General features: G+C 46.2%; 1 protein-coding gene across 5 annotated transcripts in view; it reads left to right on the forward strand.

Annotated features, from left to right (window-relative positions):
• Window positions 1-284: 284 nt before the first annotated feature.
• Window positions 285-19,375, forward strand: part of CREBBP (CREB binding lysine acetyltransferase) — a 123,637-nt gene continuing 104,546 nt past the window's right edge. For 3 of the 5 annotated variants that reach the window (XM_036090793.2, XM_078074894.1, XM_078074895.1), the window contains exon 1: window positions 286-880. In XM_036090793.2, coding sequence (XP_035946686.2) covers window positions 796-880 — 85 coding nt within the window. In that variant the 5' untranslated portion in view covers window positions 286-795. Of the gene's footprint in view, window positions 881-19,375 lie in introns of all 5 variants that reach the window. The other 2 variants (XM_078074893.1, XM_036090815.2) reach the window with 1 other exon arrangement.

The following is a 19,375-nucleotide window of genomic DNA, read 5'->3' on the forward strand; positions in this document are numbered from 1 at the left end:
CCCGACCGGGGCTTCGAGCGCGATCTACTCGGCCCCGCCGGTCCCGGGCCCCACAACCGCCCGCGCACCCCGCTCCGCCCGGCCGGCCCGCTCCGCCCGGCCCTCGGCGCCCGCTCCGGCGGCCCCGCTCGCCTCTCGGCTCGGCCTCCCGGAGCCGCGGCGGCGGCGGCGGCGGCGGCGGCGGCGGCGGCAGCGGCGGCGGCGGAACGGGGGGTGGGGGGGCCGCGGCGGCGGCGGCGGCGGCCCCGCTTCGCGCATTGTTTTTCCTCACGGCGGCGGCGGCGGCGGCGGGCCGCGGGCGGGGAGCGGAGCCCGGAGCCCCCCGGTCGTCGGGCCGCGAGCGAATTAATTAAGTGGGGCGCGGGGGGGGAGCGAGGCGGCGGCGCGGCGGCGGCACCATGTTCCCGGGGACTGCCTGAGCCGCCCGGCCGGGCGCCGTCGCTGCCAGCCGGGCCCCGGGGGGCGGCCGGGCCGCCGGGGCGCCCCCGCCGCGGAGTGTCGCGCTCGGGAGGCGGGCAGGGGATGAGGGGGCCGCGGCCGGCGGCGGCGGCGGCGGCGGCGGCGGCCGGGGGCGGGCGGTGAGCGCTGCGGGGCGCTGTTGCTGTGGCTGAGATTTGGCCGCCGCCTCCCCCACCCGGCCTGCGCCCTCCCTCTCCCTCGGCGCTCGCTCGCGGCTCGCGGCTCGCGCTCGCTCCTCTCCCCTCGCAGCCGGCCGGGGCCGGCGCCGACCCCCGCCCGAGAGCCCTTGCCGGCCCGGCCGCCCGCGCTCGGGGCTGTTTCCGCGAGCAGGTGAAAATGGCCGAGAACTTGCTGGACGGACCGCCCAACCCCAAACGAGCCAAACTCAGCTCGCCCGGCTTCTCGGCGAATGACAGCACAGGTGAGGGGGGGGCCAAGCGGGGGGCGGGGGCCCACCCCCAGGTGAGCGCCGGAGAGACCCCGAGGCGCAGGCCCGCGCAGCCACTTCCCGGGACCCCGCCGGGCCGGCCGAGGGGAAGTTTGTGGCCAGACTGCGCCGGGGCCCCGAGCGGGGGCCGGCCCTTCCCGGGCGCTCGCGGCCGGCCCCGGAGTTGGGGAGTCCTCCGCGCGCCGAAAGCGAGCGGTACTTGCGGGGAGGAAAAGTAAAGTGGAGCGAGCTCGTCTTCGTGGGGATTCCACGCGCCTCCCTGTGCCGCCGTGCGTCGGCACACGCGGGGCTGCCTGGAGGGATGACAGCAGAGGGTAGATTTCATGGTTAGGGAAGGAAAAAGTGCGGCGAACGGGGGGACCCAAAGTGTTTTCTGAACTAGTAGCACAATTCGCAGCGCTGCGACCAGAAGACACTCGTAGCAGCATCCAGTCTGGGAGTTACGACTTGGAAGTTTCTTTGGAATGTGCTCCTTGGGAAAATGCTTAGCAGTTATCTTGAAAACTCTCGTTGTTTGGTCACTTAAGTCGTTCCATTTTCACCAGCCCAAACTTCGTTAGCAAGATGTCATCAAAGTTGCTGTGGTGTGTTTAATTTCAGAGGCACAACCTTAAAAGAAAGTTAGATAGCAGATCCTTTCGGGCTACAATCTCCCCTTGAGCTCGTGTGGCTTTTACAGTGTAGATGTATTTTAAAAAATTATGTTAAGGAATGTAGGAATTGCAATTTTTGCCCCCCCCCCAATTTTTTTTTAGCACGGTATTAAATAAAACATTCTTTGAAACAACATCCCTGAAAACTTCCTCAGGTAATCCCATCAGTTGCTTAAGAAGTATTTTAGTTTCTATTCATTTAATAACTCTGGGCTCTTCTGGGCTGGTTCACAGTAGCATTATGATCGAGTTGTATTTCCTCTTTCAGAGCTCTCTTTGCAGTAAAAAACTTGTGCGCTGCTTGCATTTCTCCAGTACAGTCTTGGAGTAGCAGCATCTGAAAATCAGTTTATAATGAATGGGTCCAAATTGAGTTATATTGCCGCAGCAATGCCTTCAGATTTGCAGAAGACACAGCTGTTCAGCTTGTGCAAATATTTCTGTGGCCACTGGCATGTTTCTACTAATGGTCTAAAAATTTTATTTCTCTTGTTGAAACAAAACTACTTGAATTTTGTGGCTTCAGTTTTAACACAATTCCTAGAATATTAACGTAGGTGTGAGAGAAACGACTTTTAAAAAATCCGCCATAAGGAGATTCTTGTCTAGTTTAAATAAAATTTGTTAAATGGTTGGGGGGGTAGTAAATAAGTCTCATGAGACATAAAAGTCACTAATGCTTTTTTTTTTTAATTGGTAAAGAATTGAGTGTGATGTTTATTTTGTCACATCACCTTGTCTGAAGTAAGAAATGTGGAAACAACCATGATCTAAATGCCCTTTTACTGCAGAACAGATCTCCTTTGCTTCATTAATTTTGCTGTGTTTGAGTGAAAAGTCTTTAATCATGTGAAACATAGATCATACCAGGCAAGTTCAGCTTTGAGGCTTGTCTTCTGAAACTGGTAACTTTTTGAATGGCCTTGCAGCTTTGCTGTTGTTGAAGGAGTGTATTACAGATTGTGTTTTCTATAGAGGGGTAAATTACTAATACAAGACTTAACAGAAAGGCTTGTCCAACTATATACATTCAGCTCTTTCCAAGATGGAGCCCAGAGAATGGCCTTTTTGGGTAGTTCTGTTATGGGATCGTCACATATTTACTTGATGCACTGCTAAATCACAACAAAGTTTATCTGAGAGGATTTTTCCCTCTTGGCCACTTTTTTCCCCCTTCCTTTCCAACGTTGATCCTCCCAAGGCACGAGGGCTCGCTCTTTTCCAAATGTGGAACAAAAAAAGTTTTTAATAGCTCCAATTTAAATCATTTAAAGAGTAAAATTCATGATCATACTTATGTCGAGTTCCCTTGGTTACATGTTCATCACGTCACGTTATCGGGCAAGAGTCTATTAGCGTGGGGGCCAAGGAAGGGATCATCATGCAGCACATTAAACGAGGTACAACCTTGTCTCCCATAACTACTAGTCTGAGACAGAGATCTTAAGGATATATATTAAGCAAATAAAGGATTAAAGGAATCACATTACGTGCAATCAAAGGAGTGAGGGCATTGGGTTAGATGGGAAAGTAGGGAGACTCAACCTCACTGTAGTGAGGAGATGTGTTTTTGAGGCTCCCAGGAGAAAATTGGACCAGGTGGAGCAAGGTGTGTTTCCTGTTTCTATGATAAACTTTGAGTGACGGGAACTCTGTGCGTGTAAGGAGGAGCAGGAGGAGGCCGGATGGCCTAAGAAACGAGAATGGTTTGGACTGCCACCACGCAGTATGTGTCTGGGGACTGGCCTGGGGAGCCATTGGTGTCCATTGCGTGAGTCTGGGGGGGCTGACATTGGGTGGAGAGAACAGTACTCCTGCCATTGGTGAGCTTACAGGCCAGGGTACTCCCTACAGGGCACTTGCAGTCTAGCAGGGGGAGTGTGGATGTGGATAAAGCATGCCAGTGAGGTAAGGTGGCATCTCTGAGTGATAAATGTCATTACCACTGATGACAGGAGAGGCTGGGAAGGCTTCTGAGGAGAGTTTGGAGAGGGGATGCGGCACTAGAGAATGTGCCCCAAAGGAAGGTAGCAAGAGGAAGAAGGAAAAATAGGACTTCTGACCTCACCCAAACCTCAGCTCTGGAGTGGCCCTGGATTTAACATCAGGAGATTGTTGTTGAAGTAGCATTTTCTTGTTTTACATTGAAGGCTTTCTCACAAGTGCAGTCTTCCTTCACTTGGCACCCATTATAAGAGGTAGGACTGTGTGTTTCCAGTATATAGTTAATTGTGTGTTTTGGAAACTTCTTTATTTAATATGTTCAGATTAAAACAGCATATTAGTGTTTTTCAACAGCAGGGATGCGTGATTTAACATTGAAGGAGAAGTAAATATCCGGGCAAGCAGTAGACTTTTTTTTTTTTTTGGTCAGCTTTATTGAAGCCACATTTACATACAACAAATAGACTAGTTAAAGTTTTTAAAGACTGTCTTCTGAAAATTGAACACAGATCTATTTCATCCTATCCTGTTTAAGTGTCTCTAAGCAGTTGTGATATACTTTATAAGGTGAATCCCTTCAAATGCCACAGGAAACCATATTTAAAGAAAGTTTGGGGTAAATATGGTTACCAACCAAAATACCTTTCACAACAAAATGACGATCTGTTATGCATGTGTCGTGTTTTACTTATCAGAGTGCTTTTCTCCCCATCCCCTCAGCTTGGTCCTCACAGCATCCTGTGAGGTAGGGCGGGAAGATACTCTAACTGCCCATTCTAGGTAAGGAACCAGATGAGAGAGGTGATCGGCCCAAAACCAGAACCAAACGTAGGTGATTAAATAATTTGTGTATATTCGTTTTACACATCTACGTCCATAAACCGGAAATTTGCTTGAATCATGGATTTAGGAGCTTGCAGTACTTGGCAAGTTTCAGTAGCGTAACTCCAGCAGGTGAAGTAAATTTGGGGTGGGGGGGGAGTCTGCTACCAGCTCTGGGGGGAAGCAGAATGTGTTCTTCCTACTGGGGGTGCAGGGCACTGGCTCCCTCTTCCCTCTGGTTCTGGTGCAGCAGTTTGGTCTCACCTTCCTGCGGATGGCAGTGGAAAATTGAGGACCAGTCAAGTTTTTTCATCTTTTCATTGAGTTCTGGCTAAATAGGAAACAAACTTTTGTAGAGACTTCTAGGGCCAGGGCTTTTCATGACTTGACTTGACTTTTGCACATGTTGGAAAAGTAGGGACTTTTGGATAACCTAGGGCTCCGTTGAAGTTGCTCAGGGATGATGATGGGTAAGTACGAACCCCACCAGGGGTGTCTCTTGGTGCAGCAGACCACCGAGAATCACTCCTGTGGGACATTCTAGTGTGATCCCATAACTCTTAAACCTTACGGAGACAACCTGTAAAGGGACGGAGGAGCTTGTGCTTACACCAGTAGCGGTGTTTTTACAACTTGTAACTAGTGCCACTGTGGCTCTGAGACAAAGTGTGTGATTACTTGGGGCCATGTAAGTGCTGACCTTGTGTTTTTACTTAGTGTATTTGAAAACAAGAGTTAAAAATGATTTTGCCAAAGTATGCCTTCCCTGGTTAGGATGAAATGTATCTTATTGTGAGCTGCTCAAGATGAGCAAAGCTTGTGTTAAGCCAGTTGAGTTCTTGAGTGCCATTAGTCAGGACACCACCTTTTCCATCTTAATTCAAGCCAGCATTCCGAGTATGTTCCAAGAAAACTAGAAGACATGCGAAGAAGCATTTCTTAGAAGAGGTTTTGTGCTCACACGAGGCTGGGAATAGCTGAGGAGCTTTACTGCAAGGCCTTTCCAGAGCCCTAGCATGCTGCCGGGCTCTGAGCCTCAGGGCGCCGGGCTGTAGTTTGCACCATTCCCAAACCTTTTTTATGTAATACAAGGGTTGACAGACTTTCTGTAAAGGGCCCAAGGTCATATTTTTGGCTTTCCAGGCCGTATGGTCTCTGTCATACTGAACACTGCCATTTCAGCAGGGAAACAGCCCTGGACGTAAGTACACAAATGGGTGCGGCTACGTGCCAGTAAACTAGTAACTTTGTCAGAGCCAGGAGTTGGCTCTCGGGCCACAGTGTGGGACCCTGATGGAATGTGGGATTCGTGATCTGAGGATCCTCGGTTTTCTCTTCTGAAAAGTGAATGTGCCCCATAGTCCCAGCTCCTTGGACCAGAGACCTGTTTGTTGATGGATCTGTCAGAGACAGTCACCATGCGCATGCGTCCATGTAGGCCCACGAGCAGGCAGATCGGTTGCGGTGTAACACACTCAGTGGGGATGTAGCCAAGAATTCTGGAGTCAAGACTTGATTTTTGTCTCCATTTTCAATTATATGTCTTTGTAATAGGAACAGGAGGACCATGAAATTTTAAAATTGCAAAAACTTAGGTGGTGCGGTGTATTCTGAAGATTATTAACTAACTTGAAGCATATTTCATGGACTGTTTCTGCAGCAAATGAATAGGTGATTCTGGTTCTTTACCACGTGTATAACAATTCAGTCTGAGGTACCTAGGCAGTAGCAGTATACAGAGTAGCCACAAGCCTGGTGGGCCCTCTGCACTCCTGTACTTTGGTGCCTCCCCTGCTGAGCCAGAACGAGGCATCCGGCAGCTGGGGAAGTCTGCTGGGGTCTGTGCCTTCTGTAGTGTTAAGAAAAGCACTCTGGCCGGGGCACCTGGGTGGCTCAGTCGTTGGGCATCTGCCTTCGGCTCAGGTCGTGATCCCGGGGTCCTGGGATCAAGCCCCGCATTGGGCTCCCTGCTCAGCAGGAAGCCTATTTCTCCCTCTCCCGCTCCCCCTGCTTGTGTTCCCTCTCTCACTGTGTCTCTCTATGTCAAATAAATAAATAAAATCTTTAAAAAAAAAGAAAAAGAAAAGCACTCTGGCCACTCACAGCAGTTTCATCTCCGTGAGTGTCATCGTGTATGGCCTGTGGGTATGATCTGTGGCCCCTGGCTCGCATTGAAGTCTTCTAGTTGCCCCAGACTGTGTCTCCTAAGCTCTCAAACTCCCAGCCATCCCCTCTGGTTTTCAGCACACGTGCCTGCTGTTCCCTGGCCCACTCTTAGGCCTTTGCCTAGTGGTGCATCCCTCCTTAGAAATGCTATCCTACGCTTGATGGGCTCCTTGGGGCTGGCGTGGTTGTCCACGGCTCCTGCATTAACTGGAGGAGGGGTGCCACACTTGTCCAGCTCAGTCTTAAACTTTGCTTTCAGGGAAATTCTCACATTGCAGCACATCATTGATGGAAATGTAATCCCTTGTGGCAGTGCCTTTTGGGGGGCTTTTGCACATTCGGCTTTCTGTGGGGGCTGTGCTCTGCTGTCGGGAGTGCTGAGATGGAGCCACATGCAGGGTTCTCTGGGAGTGGGGCAGAGGTTGCCCAGCTCCAGCCTGGACTTGGTGAGCCGTGAATCACTCTGATTTGCAGGAGAGCTCTTTAGATGCAGGGAACGGGTGCAGGAAAGGCACGCAAGTAAGCAGAAGTGACTCCTTTTCCCCCCAGGATTTTAGACAATATAGGGAATGACTGTTGCTGACGTTGAAAAACTGCCTTCAGGGTGTTTCTGGTTCTAAATTTGGGAAGCAAGGCTATCTCTGAGCTATATGTCTAAAAGTTGAATTCCTTTCTTTTTAAACCTTCCCCTTAGAAAGACATCATCCCATGTGACATTTCCCCCCGTGTTTCATTTCCATTAATCAAAAGAATGTTTAGTGGAACCATCACTAAGAATAGTAAAATCTAATGGTGAAAAAAATTTCACCTGATTATATCTGACTTTCCTGTTTCTAGGTGTCCCATCTGCTACTGTTTAAAAATCTCTTAATTTGCCCATCTTTCTAATGCACCTGTGCCACAGCGTAGACAGTAGGTGGTTCTTAACAGTGGTAAGCTGTTTAATGGGGTTGTACAGTTCTGTTGTGAAGCAGATTCTATTTATTATTTCAAAAGCTTCCCTTTGCACTACCACCCAAATATTTTGGATTTTTTTAACCAAAACTGTACCATTTATACATGTTTTAACTTTGTAGTTAGCATAACCAATGAAATAGCAAAAAACAAAAACAAACAAAACCTCCCCCCCCCAAAAAAAAACTCTTGTTATGAGAGGCTTGTGCAATATTTAAATAAAGGACATTTCAGTATTTGATTACAAACCAAATGATGACACTCGGAACTATAGAAATCTATCAAATAATTAGGGTTTGCTTTGACAATTACGGGCTATAAAAGCTTGACCCAGTTCCTTTGGATTAAAATATTTTGAGTATTTGTCACCTGATTAAAAGTAGAACCTTCTACCCATGACTCAGAGTTGAAGGAAATGTCAGAGCTTTTTATACTGAGAGGCGGGCAGTGCGATAGTAAGGAAGGAGCCCTGGCCTCCGCTCGGAGTGGACGCTGAATCTCGGCTCTCAGCTTGTCATTTCTGTGACTTGGGCCAGTGACTTTACATTTGAGCTTGGGTAGGTGAGGGTGGCGATCTTTTTCTCCAGGGGAAAAAAATCCCTTTTTCCGTTATCACTTTGACTCACTTTGTATATTGGGCTACTGCGGTTACCGGTATGTAGCAGGTTGCAGCAGCTATTACTGGTCTTTAATTGTTTGGGAAAACATTAGTCGTGCGCTTCCTTGTGGGCTGGTGGGGATTGGGATGATGTAGGTGAAGAGTCTGACCCAGAACCAGATCCATGGGAGTTTCTCGCTGAATAAATGGAATGATGCCGCCCCTGCCTAGTTCTCTTCCTGCACCAGGGCTGGTGTTGAGTGTTGGCTCTATCAACTTGCAAAAGAATGAATTAGAAGCCGAGATTCAGGAATCCTACAAACCAGGTGATAGTTTGACACACTTTACTCAGTCTGTGTTTGAAGTTAAAAACTATTCTTTATTGGAAAATGGAAGTCTAAATGAAATTGTTTTTCAACAAGAAGTTGATTTAGGTTAGGACTTAGTGAAAAAAGAAAAGCAAGTATGGAGAAATCATAAAAACAGGCTTTTTCTAAAACAGGAGAAATGGCCTTGGGATCACTGTCCAGTTTAGTCAGGTTGATTAGACGAAAGAAGTGTCAGTGAAGTTCACTTTCTCCCTTGGTTCAGCTGCCACTGCTCTGGAAAGGGGCAGAGTGAGCTTTCTGCTGTATTGTGGGGGGTTTTCTCTCCTACAGATTCTGTCCTGGAAGCGGTTTCAATGGAGTTTACGGCTTTCCAGTCGAGATATTTTGGGTGTGGTGATTTGTGGTTTTTGCTGGTAAAACTGTCCCATGGTGGACAAAGAGCTTTTCCTCCTAATTTGTGTGTGTCTTTACATTAAATCTTATTTACATTTTATTTAGTAAACAACTTTCACTGAAAATGACTAAAAGGCATGAAGTACTGATAGATTTTCTATCCTGTTTTTGTTGTGCCTCTACTAATAATGGGGTTGGGTTCTGTTTGAAGAAGAGCACAGTCTGCCCAGGGTTGAACTTCTCTTTAAAAATCTGTAAGAGAATCATTTGAATAACTGGGAGATAATTGGCTGTTTTAGCTTGCACTAGTGACTTTCTCAGTCTTTGAAAGTGTAAGGAAAAATTGATTTCTTCTCCACAGTAAGAGAGTAGATTGGGACGTTTCCTTTGTTTGAAATGCCCGTGTTCTCGTGGTAATTTGAGTGAGCACAGTCCAGTAGAACTTTATGTGATGGTGCCAGGTTCTGCATCTGCACGCCCAGTACTGGAATCACCAGCAAATTGTTACTAATGTAATTCAGGAACTAAATTTCAGATTTTATTTAATTTTAATTAATGTACATGTCAACAGCGGCCTCTGGCTAGTAGCTGCTGTGTAGTACAGCACAGCCCTGAGTGCATTTACTTATGTCATTTGTTCATAGTTTTAAGGTATTTATGACCTAGAGGACAAAAGTTCCTTCCAAGGGACCATCTTCTAAAGACACTTTCAAAAGTATTTGTTGCTTTAGATGTAGGATTTTTTACCCATTTAGACAATATTTTACGCTGTGGGGTCCTCCCTGGACATTTAGTATGATGTGATGAGTCCAATGTCTGCTGTAGTTTGGTGTGACCGAGCACCTCGGAGGGGAGGTCCCCAGGCGTGATGGTCCCATGCATGGTGGGGGCACAGAACAGAGTCTGTTCAAAAGGTCTTGGAAGGTCTTCTGGGAGAGGTGACATTTGCATGGAGACCTGCGGATGGACAGGAGATGGGGGTGGAGAGTACTGTTGCAGGTGTAGGGAATGGTGTAAATAGCCATCGTGAAGGTCTGGAAGTTGAGAGTCCTGAGTGTGTAACAGCTTTTGCAGAAGCCAGTTTTATTTTTGGTTTACACTCACTGAGCTACCATTTGAAGGCCACGTGGTCTTGCTTCCGAGAGGCAGAGACTGCCAGGGTGGTCCCGCTCTGGATACAGTCTCAGCTGTACCGCTTCATTCTTTTAATCAACAAAGATTTAAATGCTTATGTCACTCAAACCGGCGATATATTCTTACTATGTGTGGGATACTGCTAGGCTGTGATGACCCCAGTGCTGGTTCCGTCCTCCTGGATGGAGCTGTGGTGGTGTGGCCAGGCAGTCCAGCCTCAGCGCTGCAGTGGAGGCTGCAGGGCCGCGGTCAGGAAAACTTCGTAGAAGAAGGACTCTTGGGGGACTCAATCTGGGCACCTGAAGGCAAGGTAAGGTTGTGGAGAGCCTCCAGTGTCAGACCAGGGAATCCAGATCATCCTTTTAGGGCTTGAAAAACAATACAAAATTTTAGAAGCCCATTGCGTCCAGGGTAATTGGAGGAAGCAACTGTGATTTGTTCTCCAGAAATCTAGATCAGCTTTTCCAAGGGTGTATTTTTCCATCCATGTTCCTATCTGCTGGGAGAGTTGACAACTGCCTTCTCTTCCCCCCAAGCCCTGTTTGTGAGAGGAAAAGCCCCGTGAATCAGAATTCGTATACTTATTTAAGATGTTAGGAATTTTTTGTACAAACATAATTTTCTTTCAAAAACTTTTTAAAAAATTGTTTTGAGAGTATGGGTAACGTATTCATATGGCTCAAACTTGCAACCAGCATGAAAGATGGTTTAGGAGAGGGCCTCCTTCTGCCTCTGGAGCCCCCAGGCCTCCTCCCTGGAGGCGGCCCGCGCTAGCTGCTGCTTGTGCGCCTTTCTAGAGCACGCTGTGCGGGTGGAAGCGCGTGCCCTCCCTAGCTCTTTCCTGCCAGAGTGGCACAGCATGCATGTTGCTCCCACTCGAAGTGCGCTCCTGACTGAGAAATACCTCAGAGCTGTTGCAGATACTAATATTTGAAGAGCAGGCTTCATTCTAAAAATCCTTTTTTTTATGGTAAAATATTTTGGTGCTGTACTTAACACAAAATGATTTCAATGTTTTCACTGTACTATAAATAGGAAGAATTGAAGTTTCAAAAAAATTAATCGAAGACTGTCGGAGATTTTGCTGCTGTCATCATGTTACGTGTCATGCAACCAGTTCACACCAAGCTCGGTTCCTAGTTTCCCAGTTTCTGGAAGAGATTCCTAAAACCAGAGGTTTTTATTATTCATCTTATTAATTAATGATATACACATATCTCTAGCTTAATAACCTACTTATACACCAAGCAGATAAAGTAAAAATCAGTCTCTTGTTTGGTAGGACTTCTAAGAATGTTCACATTAACTCCAGACCTTTAATTTAGTTAATTGACCTAGAGATTGCAAAAATTAAGGTGACCAAAAGGTCCTTCAGAAGAGGAGTGGCTGAGTCCCCTGCGATGGCGGTTTGGGGAAGGGAAGCGATCTTCCCTTCAAAAGGAAGAGAAGTCTGAGGATTATTAACTTTAAAAAGGATGGAAAACATACATGATAATTAGGTCCTTCTCAGTAGTAAAAAGTGTGTGTACATAGATTTCCAGAAGAAAATCTATAGAAATTGTTTTTCTTGGCAGCGGGGGACTGAAGATGTTTTGGAGGGCTCTCTGCTTTGCGCTCTATATTCTTCTGAATGCTTTAAAAAAACCCATAAACAACATACTTTCATCACAAAACTAGTGAAAAGAGTAAATCAGATCCAAAGCAAAAATCTTCGTTTTTGTGGTTAGAAGAATCTGTTAAATGGTGACAAGTGGAGTTTTGTTTAGTTCTGTTGCAAAACCTTTAGACCTCTAGCAAGAATGATTTGAACAAGTGTAAATTAACTTAGAGGTGCCATCCAAAGATAGGAAAATGTGATTGTGTTTTAGTGGCATGTCCCGTTACCACTTCCTTTGTTACAAGCTCCGATTCTAACAGAATCCTTTCAATTAGAGGTTTCTCCATTGATGTTGCTGGAAGCCGCGGGACCTGACACCACCTAATGTTTGAATATTTCGAACTACTGTCGGCTTCCCCAGTGTGGGCAACATTTAGCTATTACATTGGGTGCACAATGCTGTATGTAGATTGTCACATTCCTTTAGGAAAAAAACAGTAGTTTTTGAAAAGTCCTTCTTTAACGTACTTTCTCTTTTCCTGCCCTTTAAGCTCATGTGAACACTAAAACTATTTTAAACTAATATTGAGTGCGTTTCAGATTTCATCTTCAAACTGCAAACACTCCCAACTGGAAGTGTTCCAGGTGTTATCATCTGGGCTGAATGAAGCTCATCACCTGGGCCTGGACACCCCAGGGGCTGCCTTTAAAAAAAATCAATTTCCTTAATTACTTAAATGAATCGTTCATTCACAGGGTTCAAAAATCAGAGGAGGACACAAAGCTGTAGAGTGAAACTTCCCTCCCTCCCTCCACCTAGTGCCCCCAGGTAACCACTGTGAGTAGATGGTGCGCCCCTCCAGCGTTCCTCTCTTCAAGCAGACGCTATCTGTTCCTGGCTCCCTTGCCCCCTTCCTGCCTTTTCTTGTTCCTGGAGGTAGCATCCTGTACACGGTGTTGCACACCTGTACATAGCAGCATGTGGAGAGCTTCATTATCTCTTTCCATAGTTGCTGGTATCCATTATATGAGATGTGCCATAACTGGTTTAATCTGCTCCCCACGGATGGACATTTAGGTTATTTCCAATCCTGTTCTCGCACAAACAGTGCTTTAATGAATAGCCATGCACAATTACATGTATATCTATAGAACAGATCTCTAAAAAGGGAATAAAAGGTTAAAAGGAATATGCATTTGTAATTTTGATCATATCATCAAATTGTCCTCCCCAGTGCTTGTATGTTGGTGGATTCTTAAAGCTTGAAAAGCAGCACACTTACATCTAGCATAGACCTCACTGGGTATTTTGGGTATATTATTTATTAAATGTAGTCTAGTTGACGGATACTCAAGTTATTCTTCAGCTCGTGGTTCTCCATCATTTTGTACCTCTTAGTCGCTTGTGATTTATCTATAATTCTATGGTATTTTTTCCCCGTTAAGACTTTTTTTAGAGCAGTTTCAGATTTCATGGTAAAATTGAGGGGAGGGTGCAGAGATTTTCCACACACACCCTGCCCCCACATGCACAGCCTTCCCCATTACGGGCACTCGCACTAGAGTGTGTTATACTTGATAAACCTGCATGGACACATCATCATCAGTTTACCTTAGGGTTCACTCTTGGTGTTGTACAGTTCTGTGTTTGGACAAATGTATCATGATATGTATCCATCATTATATTATACCGGAATATGTTCCCTGTGCTAAAAAAAACCCCCTGGACTCCACCTGTCCAAACCCCCCCCCCCGCCCCCCGCGCAGCTGCTGACCTTTTTACTATCTCCGTAGTTTTGCCTTTTCCAGCATGTCCGATAGTTGGGACCACGCAGTCTGTAGCCTTTTCAGATTGGCTTCTTCCACTTAGTATTATACACATAAGGTTCCTCCATGTCTTTTTGTGGCCTGATAGCTCATTTCTTTCTAGTGCTGGATAATACTCCATTGTCTGGATGTTGGTGTACTTTTTGGACTTAATGCATTTACTTCCTGTTATGGGTGTTCCTGTAGTCCACATATAAGCCCACTTTTATTTGCTGTACAGTGACACCTCAAGTTCAGACAGCAGTATTTCCCCCTTCCTCCTGACTCGGTGTTGCTGCCTGCCGGCCACAGCTGCCAACATTTGGGCCAAAGGACCTGGTCTCTGGGCATCCCTTGCTTGTTCCTCACGCTGTAGCCAAGTAGTCTGAGGTGGCCTGGCACCTGGGGCCTGGGATAGTTTCTGCAGAGGTTAGATCCTAGCCCAGCTGCCAACATTCCTCCTCCTCTAGGACTTCGGAGTTGCACAGTGGATGGGTAGCTGATTCCAGCCCCTCCCCTGGGTCTCCGTGCCCCCTTGGCCGTGGTGGTGGAGAACAGTGAAACCCTTTCTGCTCCCTCGGCTCCAGACCATCTGGTTACCGTTTGGGGGCCACTGAGTGAATTACAGTTGGTCTGGTGGTGGCTTGCTGCTGTGACCACATCTTCTGTCCCACCTTTGTCTTACAAAGCCTTCAAAATCTCCACCCTTCACGGCTGAGGGAGACAGCACACAAACCACATTTAAGAAACTTAAAATTGTCCTAGCTCTCTGGGAATGGCACTTCCCTGGAACTTGTAAGTGTGTGGAGTGAGGGTAGGAGGCTGGCTGTGATTCCAGGACTCTGGTGATTCAGGCCCAGGGTGATAGGACTTGCGGTCAGGACTGTCTGGGGTTCCTTAAGTGAAAGGTAAATAGCAAACATTCAGGGAAGCAAGATTTCTCCATCTCTGAAGCACAGTAACCATGAAATGCATTTGTGAATGAGAAAAAAAATGCTCAAATTTTAACAGTCAATGATGATCCAAAGTAGACTTTAGCCTTCTTGGGTAGACTTATTGTATAGAGGGCATTTTTATAAACCAGGTTTTTCCCTTCTGACTTACATCACAGTTTCTAAAGTAGTGTAGTTTTATTTCAGTTAGTTTCATCTACTGCAGTAGCCTGCTGTCCTTCCCCTCACTTCAGACAATATAGTTGTTGGTGTTTAAATATTTAAAGGTACTTACTGGACAGGTTTCCATCTAAAAGAGTCCCCCTGGATGGATCCTTTGGTACAGGAATATTTGTCCCATAAATTAGCTATAAATTTGGGTTTAATAAATTATAACTCTCAACACAACACTTAGAGAATAGAATTTAGGTTTTTATTTTTTTGTTTGGGGTTTTTTTTTTTTTTTTTTTTGGTCATATGCTTTGCATGATGAGTGATTTTTTAAAAGACATTAACAACGGATCTTCCCCAAGAAGGCCTTTCTTCATTTAAAGTGTTCTGGTGGGGTCCTTCCCTCCTGAATCACATCCACACACCTGCAGAGGGAAGCCCCATGTTGGAGTTAAAACCCACCACAAGCAAAGTGGCCAGCTTGTTCTGTCTGCTCAGCTCCCTTCTTCCACCCCGTCCATGTGCAGTGTTCCTTTCTCAGCGTCTTTTCCTTCTAAAGATCTGCTCACAGTTTGCCTCTCATCTGCAGCCTTTGCCACTTGCTTGTAAAATCCGGTATCTGTGTGTTAGCAGTTTCAGTTTGTGACTTGGTGTCCATGACCCGTCTTCCTCAATTAGATTAGAATCCTCTGGGGGGCAGACTTTTATTCGAGTCTCACATAAGCCCAGTTGTCCCTGCAGGGAGTGAAGTCCCGAGAGCGAGGACATGTGCCCACTCTAGGAAGGCCCCAGAGGAGGCAGATCGCTCAGCCACGTCTGCTCTGGCTCTTGAGCGGATAGTGATTCTGAGGAGAGGCAGGACTTTTTGTTCAGTATAAGATCACTGTTCAGAATGAAGTAAAACCTCATTATTCTGTAGTAATTAGGGGGTAGTGTGTCTGCATAAAAAGCTTGAATCACAGAAGATTTAAGAAGGAATTTAATTATTTCCTAATAGTCATTGTAAAAAAAAAAAAAGTTAGATGTCTTTTGGGAACTTGTTTAAATGCCTAGATAAAAATTATTTGTGGTGTGCCGGGTGGCTCAATCTGTTGAGAGTTTGACTCTTGATTTTGGCTCAGGTCATGTTCTCAGGGTCGTGAGATCAAGCCCCACATTGGGCTCTGCCCTGGGCAGGAAGCCTGCTTGGGGTTCTGTCTCTCCCTCTCCCTCTGTCCCTTTCCCCCTCCAGAATTATTTGTAATGGCCTAAATGCTAAGAAAACAGTGTTCTTTTCTTTTTCTTTCCCCCTTTTTTTTTTTTTTAAGATTTTTATTTATTTGAGACAGAGTGAGACAGCCAGCAAGAGAGCACAAGCAGGGGGAGCGGCAGAGAGAGAGAGGAACAAGCAGATTCCTCACTGAGCAGGGAGCCGGATGTGGGGCTTGATCCCAGAACCCCGGGGTCATGACCTGAGCCAAAGGCAGGCGCCTCGCTTTTCCTTTTAAAAATGTTTTAATTCTGCATTGCTGGAGAGTTGTCCCGTTATTTATTTGCACAATCCCCACGAATTTTCAAAGCAGAGTAAGCTTTACTTCTACTAGCATTGTCACAAATTATTAGGACTTTACCTTAGAGAAGTGACAGTCACTGGGCATGAACCCTGTACCAGGGGTGCCTGGTCCTTGATGGGCATGTATCGGTCAGCCCTCATAGCAACCTTGGAAGATGGTGCTGTGACAGATAGTGACTGATATGTATTGAGTCCTTACTGCATGCCAGGCTAAGTACTGTGTACACACGGTATGATTTCATTCTTTCCTCAGTGAGCCTAGAGGCAGCTACTATTTTCATTTCCGTTTTAGAGCTGAGCAAACACGTCAGGAGGTGTAGTCGGAGTGACAGAGAGGGGCTTGAATCAAGACCAGGCTGTGGTTCCTGTGTTGTGAGTGTCTCATTGGTAATGTATTGATAAATGTACCATGGAGGTCTCAAATGGTCTCCAGATCATCTAAGAATTAGAACCCTATGAAAGTGTTTACCATTCTGTGGATTCCTCTTCTTCAGATATGAGCTTTTTCAGAATGCATTGCCCTTTTTGGATTAACTTTTGTATCCAGTTTTTACTTAGGAATTAAAAATTCTTTTTGTAAAAATTTCCAGGGTTAATGAATAAAAGTTGCTTAGCTTTTCTAAGATTTAAGAGAAGCATTTGAATAGTCAGAGTTATAGAACGAGTAATGCTAAAGGTCATGTAAAAAAAATAGGGAAGGAAAAACAACAACTTTTACGCAGAGAATGAGGGCTGCCGTGAGAAACGGGCGTGGGTGGAGGAGAGGAGGCATCTGTGGGAGGGGGGTTTCATGCTCAGGAGTAGAGAAACGTGAACAGGACCCAGCACCTAAACTCTTACTCTCAGGTTTGTTTCTCAGGCTGATATCTCTTATTCTGTGTTAGGCCATTTAATCTTCACACCAGCCACAGGATGGAGGGGCCTGGATGCTGAGGTGTATCCAGAGAGAGAAGTAGCCTGACTGGTCCCCTGCAGGATAAAGAGGCTGCAGGAAAGGGGTGGGTGGGTAAAGAGAAGGATGAGTAGAACAGGGAAGCATTTTAAGAGAATTCATTATTGAACTTTGTTCTCTTTGTTTCTGTTTTACGATAGTAGTAATAAATGTTAAGGTAAATGTACTTAAAATGTTTAATAAAACGTTTATATCTTCAGCTAAACAAGTAAAGTGTTAAAATTGTTATTTTGTATTCTATAACTTTGGCACTCTTCTCCAGAATTCATTCACCTGTTCAGGGTGGAGATATTCGTGGAGAGCCCAATCCCTCTTTCATGGTCCTTACAGCCTTGTGAGTTATAACTGAGAGTTGATACATGATTTTAAGACTCACTCATTATGTCTGCAAAGTGTAGAAGAGTTCCTACTTCTGGCCAATACAAGATTTGATAAACTAGTTTGTACACATTGGGACAGAAAAACCAGTTCTGTGCCAGTCAGAGAATTTAGGGCCCCAGTTGTCATTCAAAGAAAAAAAGTAAAGTAATATGAGAGAAAGAGGAGATGTTAGAAAACCTAAGGAAAGATGTGTTTTAGGGATGACTTAGCTGCATTTGAACAGACTCTTTCATATGTTACAGGCTGGGCAGATGGACTCAGCCACTTACCTGCTATTCGATTTGTAAAATGGAGAGCTTTTTTCAGAGTACCTGATAGTAGTTCATCCCTTGTTTAAGGTGAAATATGGACTTCTGATAACGATGGCTAAGAATGGATCTTAGAACATGTGTAGGATGCCTTGTCTTCCGGTGTTGAGAGGGGATTGTTTCCTGGAGCGAGGTTTCTCTAAGCAGTCCAGAAGTGATCCCTTGTGATCGTGCTTGATGAAGACCTTCTGTGCCGTCGGTGCCCCAGCCTTGTAGGAGTGTGACAGAGACTGGGAAACCGGTAGCTACTTTTTTTCCACCTCCGCTTAATGAAAGGGACGGACTCTGGGTTGGCGGCCGGAGAGCCCCAAAAGAGAGAAAATTCCTGGTGGCTGCGGAAGCATGACAGGCTGTGTGTGCTGTGTGATTGGGATGTCTCCTGTCAAGGCTGAGCCCCTAGAAAGCCGGGTCCCACGAATCTTGTTCAGCCTCAGCTCTGCTCCCTCCTGGGGCCGCTGGTGACTTGGTGGAGGAAAGGGAAACTACCTGGGATTGGAAGTGGTGATGCTCAATCTTGAATCTTCAGAACTTCCAGTGATTCAGATTGGTATTGCCCAACCTGTGTGTTGGGACACTTTGGTGTGTAGAAAGCATCACTCTGTGTGTTGCAATATCCTGGCTTTCCTTCTTCATTCTCCTTTGTCTGTTTTGTGAGCCAGAGAATATGTGCGTGGAGACAGTCACAGGGAGAAGAGGGGCGGCACTGTGAGCGGGGATGGCCCTCCGCACACCCTGCCCAGCCCACCTTGTCTTACAAAGACGCTCCCTGTGGATTTGCTTGTGGATGCGTGCACATGTGGTTGGACTGATAGGTAAGGACGTAAGCAGAATTAGTCCCTTCTTTCCACAACCAAACAGCTGTGAGATGTGTTTGGACTGAAACAGGGTGAGAAAAGTGATCGAGGTGGCCAAAGTGTGGCAGAGCAGCACAAACCAAACTGAGCCCAAGACATACCGCCCATGACAGCTGTCAGAGTCGCAGTGCGTGTGGAGTGGAGCTCCAGTAAACCACTAAGAAAAACCACACGGGTAAATTTGAGAGTGGTGGAATGGTGGGTGGATTTTGAAAGGTAAGAAATTTTATAGTTTGTGTGCTAGAGTACGATAGCCTGTTCCAGCTTTCATCGTGTAGCTGGGCTATTGTCCCTGTTTCGCGGTTGGGGGAAGTGTGATCCAGAGGTTGAACAGTTTGTTCAGGGACGTGGGGCTGGCTGATTGAGCCAGGATTTGAATGCCTGTGTTCCACTTGCAGGTGTGCCTTTTCCTTCCTCAGTTCCAGTTCCCACACTGGAGTCGGGGACCTGGTCTCTGACACTGTGTAACTGTTCATTTGGGTTTACCTGCTCTTGTCCTGGCCCAGCCGCCCTCTCTTCGGGAGAGTGCTTCGAGACGCTGGGAAGAGCCAATCGGGGCTTAGGCAGGTTGTTCCAAACTTTAAGTATTTGGAGTTCATTTCCTTCTAACGATTTACAGTGCTTGACACCGACTCTTCATCCTCTCCCTGGCAAATAGAAAGGAAACTCGGTCTCTGTCTTAATGGCTCCTGTTGCTGGTTTAGATGAAGTTTCATTTTCATGTTCATAGATTAAGGAGCATTGCATTAATTAAATGCACACACCGGGTTTTTGTTTTGTTATAAGAATACTGAGTAGGGGCGCCTGGCTGGCTCAGCTGGTAGAGCGTGCGACTCTTGATCTTGGGGTCGTGAGTTCGAGCCCCATGTTGGGTGTAGAGATGACTTAAAACCTTTTTAAAAAGAAAGAAAGAATACTGAGT

This window comes from Halichoerus grypus, chromosome 6, assembly GCF_964656455.1.
Source record: "Halichoerus grypus chromosome 6, mHalGry1.hap1.1, whole genome shotgun sequence".
NCBI lineage: Eukaryota > Metazoa > Chordata > Mammalia > Carnivora > Phocidae > Halichoerus > Halichoerus grypus.